The sequence below is a fragment of the Tinamus guttatus genome, unplaced genomic scaffold (genome assembly GCF_059628265.1).
Source record: "Tinamus guttatus ecotype Peru unplaced genomic scaffold, ASM5962826v1 Tinamus_guttatus_pri_ptg000309l, whole genome shotgun sequence".
NCBI classification, from domain to species: Eukaryota; Metazoa; Chordata; class Aves; order Tinamiformes; family Tinamidae; genus Tinamus; species Tinamus guttatus.
The window spans coordinates 491,250-498,229 of NW_028288843.1; the positions used below are offsets into that span (position 1 = coordinate 491,250).

At 44.4% G+C, this 6,980-nt stretch overlaps 1 protein-coding gene across 1 annotated transcript in view; it reads right to left on the reverse strand.

The window, feature by feature from the left end:
* The window catches only part of RGS7BP (regulator of G protein signaling 7 binding protein), a 30,103-nt gene extending 23,418 nt beyond the window's left edge, over window positions 1–6,685 (reverse strand). Inside the window, exons 1-2 of the mRNA XM_088528477.1 lie at window positions 6,514–6,685; window positions 4,082–4,248 (exon numbers count right to left, since the gene is read on the reverse strand). Of these exons, the coding sequence (XP_088384603.1) occupies window positions 4,082–4,248; window positions 6,514–6,648 (302 nt within the window). The 5' untranslated portion in view covers window positions 6,649–6,685. The remainder of the gene's footprint in view (window positions 1–4,081; window positions 4,249–6,513) is intronic.
* Between the last annotated feature and the right edge of the window lie 295 nt (window positions 6,686–6,980).

Sequence of the window (6,980 nt, forward strand, 5' to 3'; positions counted from 1 at the left end):
TTTAAATGTCATGTCCTTTATTTCAATTTGTGTCCATTGTTTCCCGTGCTGTTGCTGACAAGAGTCTGGCTCCATCTTCCTTTTAGAACTCTCCCTGAGCCTTCCCTTCTTCAGGGTAAACAATCCCAACTCTTTCAGTCTCTCCTCAAATAATAGATGCTACAAGCCCCTAACAGTCTTAGTGGCCTTTTAGTGGACCCATGCTAGCATGTTCACATCTTTCCTGTATTGGGGAGCCCTGAATATATGTGGCCTTACCAGGACTGAGTGGGGAAGGACCATCTCTCTTGATGGCAATACTTAATATTTTAGTGTAGTGTATTTTTGACTCTCTTTGCTGCAAGGGTGCATTTCTGGCTCATGTTCAACTTGATGTCCACCAAGACCTCTTCCAAAACAAATTTTTGGACAAATTTTTTCTTCATCATATTGTTCGAAGTGTTTTTCTTCTCTTTTAGTTTTGCTTTTGAAAAAAAACCACTCACCCTGACTTCTTTTCTTGCTGCTTTAGTCTCTCCAGGTTTGACCATAACATTTACAAAGGTGCTCAACATAATTCCATCAAGAATCTTAATTTCTGGTGCATTTGTACCATAGAAAAAATAATGGAAGGACCAAACCTTATTCACTTTACTCAGAAGATATTCTCATTAAAATCACTATGAATTTTTTGTGTGACTATGGTGAGCTGGAATTGACCTACGGTCCTGAATTGCCAACTCTGAAAGAACATATCATCACCCAGAACTAGAGTACTTCAATTTAACATATTTTTATTTCCAGTCTTAATCCCTAAAAGTCAAGACAGCGTTGGTTTGAGAAAAGAATTCAAGCCTGCATCTGCTCTTTGATAAAATTTCACGCTTTTCTACAAAAAAATATGTAATAGAGTAAATCAAAGAGTGAGTCTACAAGCTATGAAGACCTACTAAATTAGGGATAGAGTTTCAAGTTTTCCTTTTCAATAAACTGAATCTATTTTTCAAATTGAATTGTAAGGATTTAAACACAGCATAGTATAAAGATGTCATTATTCATCCTCAGCATTTTCTGAGTAAAGACCTTAATACTCAGACAAATCCCCAAATCTTCTACTAGAGCTCAGATCTGTCACATACAAATTGTTCATATGCAGCCTTTGGTTCAGGAAACCCTTAAGCTACTTCTTGATGGGAAGTGGCATGCATACTGGGGAAGGCATCGTTTTAGACATCGTCTGTTTTTTAGATACTTTTCTACTAAAGTATCTACTGGCTACTGTCAGATTTGGACTAGATGGTTTAATCCAGTGAAGATTTCTTAAGGTTTTATGTTTCCTTGCTACTTCTTTGTCATTATCTCCTTGCTTTTCTTTCTTTCATTAGTTTTTCAGAGCTAGGGTGGCTCTCATTCCCTCCATTTCTTGGCAGGATTGCCTTTCATGGCTTATCAGTGTATGCTTTTTCTGTAGCTACAACTGCAGCCTTCTGTCTTGTTCATATTGCACCACTGTCCTACTCTCACATCCATTTAAAATTCCTAAAGTGATGTTCCTATGATCAGAGTTTTGGCCTTATGACTCCTATCCTGTTTGGTTCCTGATGCACTACCTCTGTCTCTGCATCTCTGATTCCCTTCTCACAATTCCCAAGTTTTCTTACAGAAGTGTCTTTCCCAGTCTGTCAGCAAATATGTTCTTTCTGTCTAAGCCCTCGCACGTTTCCTCTTTGTTACCTCCCCTGCTGTAGTAGAACCTGCAGGTGTGGAGGGATGTAGGTGCCTGAATGAGTAGTGCAAGAGGCTCAAATGCTCGTGTATTCAAACAGGAAGCATAAAAAGAAAGCTGTCTGCTAATTTTCGAAGGAAGACACTAGCGCAAACAAGATTAATGGATTTAATGTTGTCTGATACAGTGAGGTCGATTTCTCGAAAGAAACTCAAATGTCCCTGCAACAGCTCAGGTCTCTTAGAGACTAACTGAACATTAGTAATGAGCTTAACAAATAGAATGATGATATGTAATGAAATTTTATAGTACAGAAACATAGTTAGCTAATTGTTCTTATTATCTCTGGCTGGGAAAGCAATAGGCAGGGCTCGCTATCCTTTAAGAAGCTTTTGAAGAAGTGGATGGAATTGGTTGTGTTATCCAGAAGCTCACACATGCAGTGCTGCTCATTTGAAACTAAAGGAGAGAAATAAATGGATCTGTGCCATATATTCTGAGTATCAGTGAGACACTACCCTCCTGAATATTTTAATAGTGGAAATGATTTAATGCCATTCCTGTTGCTAAATATTTTTCTTCCTGATACATTCTTTTCTTACCAAATTATCTTCCCATTCTGGATCCTATGCCATATGCATTACCTCACTGTTCCAGATGAGTTTTAGAGTAAACTTCCAAGTCTGTTACTGTCCTCCTCCTGTTTGTTTTTTACCTTGAATCCTTGCTGCACCTCCCTCTCCCATCTTTCCCCACAGACACACTGAGCAAGTTAGCTCGTAGTGCTTCCCTCAGCTGTAGCAGGGTGAGCATGTGAAGCACCTCTTGAAAAATGCCTGTCAAACTAAACAAGCAATTTCCAGAGGGTTTCTAACACCTACCAGTTGTTATGGATATCACATTATTATCACAGTTATTTAAAACAGTTTTAGATTAGCTAAATGTCAATCTCATAACAAATGCATAACCTTCAGGACATCTTTGTGTATATGACAGAGTCCCAACTGTGAAATGATTACTTAAAAAAAACTCTATTTCTAAATGAGCACATATTTGTGATTTCCTTTCCAGAAAAAAAAATCAAGTTTGGTTCTGCTATTTTATGTATAATTTTCTTTTTGAATCTGAAAATGCACACTGCTGCAGTGTTAAGGTTACATATACTAGTTAAAAACTTTTTTTTTTTTTTTAATTCTCACAGACTTTAGAATTTTAAAAGCACATATTTGGTTGGAGGAACCAATCAGAGGTTGTAATATCAACAAAAGAATCTTTGTACAAAATCATATCTAAAAAAGTTGACAGTTTTACAAAGAAAGACCTACCAGTGGTTTTCTTCTTCCCTTTTTTTGTTTGTTTGTTTGTTTATCTTCTCTTGTATTTCTATAGATTTCATATAAAGTAAACTGATGAATGAACTGCAAGGGAGATTGGGAGAGCTGCCAGAACCAACCCATTTGTGTGCCACTGGGAGGAAACTCATGTTGGACAAGGTAGGCCCTCAAAGCTCTGATGAGCTCTGCTCAGAGAGGAGGTGCCTATTTGTGTTAATACAAATGTCCTAATAACCATCCTGTTAAGAACCTGATAATAAACAGACTTTGTACTGGCAGCACGAATTCATTTTTTGTAGGATATCCTGATCTATTATGGACTTAGACACGGTCTTAAGTATGTGATGATACCTTCTGTCACCATTGAAAGAAAAATATGTAAAGTACTACAGTAATGTAAGTCCACCAGAGAATACATTCAAAATTGATATGCTGGGAAGGCTTTGATCCTCATTTCAACACAATTAAATCACCGAATCATAGAATCATAGAATGCTTAAGGTTGGAAGGGACCTCTAGAGATCATCTAGTCCAACCCCCCTGCACACGCAGGGTCACCTAGAGCACGTGGCACAGGACTGCGTCCAAGCGGGTTTGGAAGATCTCCAGAGAAGGAGACCCCACAACCTCTCTGGGCAGCCTGTTCCAGTGCTCCATCACCTTCATTGTTAAGAAAATTTTCCTTAAGTTCCTGTAGAACTTTTGGTATTTCACTTTGTGACCGTTAGTCCTAGTTCTGTCAGCGGCCACCACTGAAAAGAGGCTGGCCCCATCCTTTTCACTCCCTCCCTTGAGGTATTTTTATAGAATTTAAAAATGTTTTCACTGTATATCCTTCTATTCCCCCTACATAATTACACCCGATTAAGTATTTTTTCCTCAAATTATGCTAAGTCTCTAAGGCAACCGCCTTTAAGCAACCAGGTCAGTTAGGTGATACACCCAAAGGTGTACATGGCGGGTTAATGCAAAACCACCTCAATTTAAATACTTAGTAAATGAGCACACAAGTAGTTTTAATTGAACAGAAGACGAATCCTACCCAGAAATTGCCGCCAGTTTCTGGTGGGCCTGGCAGGCCATCTCGCATCCTCGGGTGCGGGTCCTGTGCATTTCCGCGTGGAGAGATGGGCAGGTGACCGAGACATCCCCAATGGAAATGACCAGCTCCCGGTACAAGGCCACCTGCGTATTGAACTCCTGGACCAGCTAAAAAACAGAGACCATTTACTGAGATGAGACGCCAAACTACATCGCTAACAGCAAATAAGCCTGTATAAAAGCAAGTCCAGCCTGGGGCTTGGTTCCTGCTCCTCCAAATTTTACAGCATATGGGATCAAAGTGTCTAAGACCTAGTGGAGGACTTGGACCTTCACACTAGCAGCCTATTCTGTGCCAAGTCCACGTTCATTTGCAGAAAAGTATCATTGCTGCTACATATCTGAAAGCGTTTGAGTTACTAGACCTAAATACTAAGCACACACAAAAAAATCCCAGCTGTTTTTCTGGTTGTGTGAGATAATTTTTTGCTCTCACCAAAGACAAAAATATCTCCAGAAATTATTGCCTTTGCTCCTCCCGCTTCCTGATTAACAGCACATTTAGGGATGGGAATGTAACATTTGCTTTTGCACTGGAGATTTTGCTCATCTGTTTTGTAATGGTTTTGTTTCTGTTCCTGGCCTCTAAACCTGATTTCAGGCTGGAAATTGAGCTGAAGTTACCGTCTGAGAAGAGGTACTATGTTGTCGCTTTCCACTTACTATTCTAGAAAGCATTTTTTCCAATAAAGGGGAAAAAGAACAACAAAGAATAAGCATTTCCACCCGTTCACAGAAATCTTCTCGTATAATATATGCAGAAATGATACTCCTGGATAAATGGTAATCTTACAGGGATGGTAAGATTATTGTTTATCTGACGTGGGACTAAACTATACAAAAAGCTGCACTTGCTGTCTTCTGAAAGAAAGCACGGACTTTTTGCCACTCATAGTGGAACTGGGGTGGCAGGCAAGGAGCATTAGAGCAAGAGGTGCATTTATCTTTGCTTTGCTAATTTGACCTCATTTTCCAAACTGTACAGAAATAGACAAAATTAGCATCCTATAACTCTACAGCCATCATTATCCCTAGGATTTCAATATACACCAGCATACGAGCATGTTAAAAACGTTAGTTTGGCATTTGGGAGCCATAGGTCTAGAAAAAATGAAGTCAAGCCCTTTAATTCTTAGAAATAGGTATAAGCTGCTTCCCCTGCAATATTACAACCTGGGTCTTCATACAGTCCCTCCCCCCCCCCGCACCCCAATTACTCTGTATAACTCAGAAGCAGTATTTGAACCAATTTTTGCCAATGCTTTCTGAAATTTCATTGTAAGAGAAGTGAACAGCCTTTACTGCTTCTGGAGCGGCAAAACAATCCATCCCCAATGCATTCTGGTGCAGCTGCACAAAAAAAATAAAAAAAAAATAAAACACCAAACAAAACCCTAGACGCAATATTTGTACTCTGCTAAATGTGGCCTGCATATCTGTAGCTTTGGAGACTGCATGTAGCCAGTGGAGGAGGAAAAAAAAAAAAAAAAGGAATACATTGTGTCATAGCAGAATAATTCTGCATTAAGAAGAAAAAGAAAATTCGCCCATCCTGCAACTAGTTGAGTGGGGCACCATTTGTGCCCTCTTACCTCATATCCCTCTTTTAAATAGAGGGCACGTTTAAGCACTACGGCATTGCCAAAGACAACAAAATTGGGCCGATCTAGCGGCATCCAGATAGCAAGAGAAAAGCCCCCGCTTTACAGCCTGAGCTGCATCCTAGCAATCCGTCTCCAAGTCGCATTTTATTTCTCAGCAGTGAACTTTTGGATACAAAGAGCAAAGAAATAACCTGCCACTAATGTTTAACTCTCCAAATCTCACTGCCAGTAAGGAGAAAAAAGGGAGGACCGAGTAGGACCCACTTGTTGGAAATATTTATAGCCCTGCTGTGACAGCTCTTAGTTCTTGCTGATCTGCGAGTCGCTGTCGATTCTGAAGTATCACAGCGAGTCTCTGCCAGCGCAATTTGCAGTACAAGAATTTTTAAAAAGCCAGAATTGAGCAGCACGGCAATGTCCAGTGCGTTTCCAACGCTCTGTCAGGGGGGTCGTGCGATCCATTTTATGCAGATAAAAGAGCAGCAACTTCACTCGTTTTGCATTTAGCGCTGGTGAGCGCGCACTGGGGGGGAGCCGGGGTCCGGCCGCCGTGGGGTTTGCACCCCGGTTTGCAGGAGCGTGTCCGGAGCCCGGGCGCAGCCCTGGGCCGCCCTGCAACGCGCGGTCGCCCAATGCCGCGCGCGCGGGTCCCGCTGCGGGACCCTCCGTGGCGAGCAGCCACCCCGGCGCCGCGGCTGCAGCGGGGCCTCCCTGCGCGGGCTGCTCCGCGGGGACGCGATCGCGCGCGGGACGCGGCCGCCTCACCCACCATCTTGCAGTCGTCCAGGGCTCGCTGGCTCTGCGGGGCGCTCTCGGCGGCGCTGCCCGGCGGGCTCTTGCCGCCCTGGAAGATGGAGGCGGCGGCGCGGGGGCGCTTCCTGCGCCCGCTCGCTGCCGCGCTCATGCGCCCGCATCCGCCGCGCGCCCCGCTCCGCGCGGCCGCTCCGCGCGCCGGCAGCCCTGCGCCTGCGGGGGGGCCGCGGCCGCCGGCGGCTGGGGGCTGGCAGCTCCGCTCCCGCGGCGGCGTGTCAGGAACGCCCCGCGGGCGCCATGCCCCGCCGCAGCCGCCGCCGCCGCCGCAGCCGGGGGGGCGCCGAGCGCGGCCCTGCGCGGCGGCGGGCGCGGGTTCCCATGCGGCGCCCGCAGAGCCCGCGCGGCGCCGCGCCCAGGGCGGGCTGCGCGCGGCGGCGCCCGCGCGGGGCGGCAGCGCGCGTGGGGTCCGCGCGCACGCGGGGG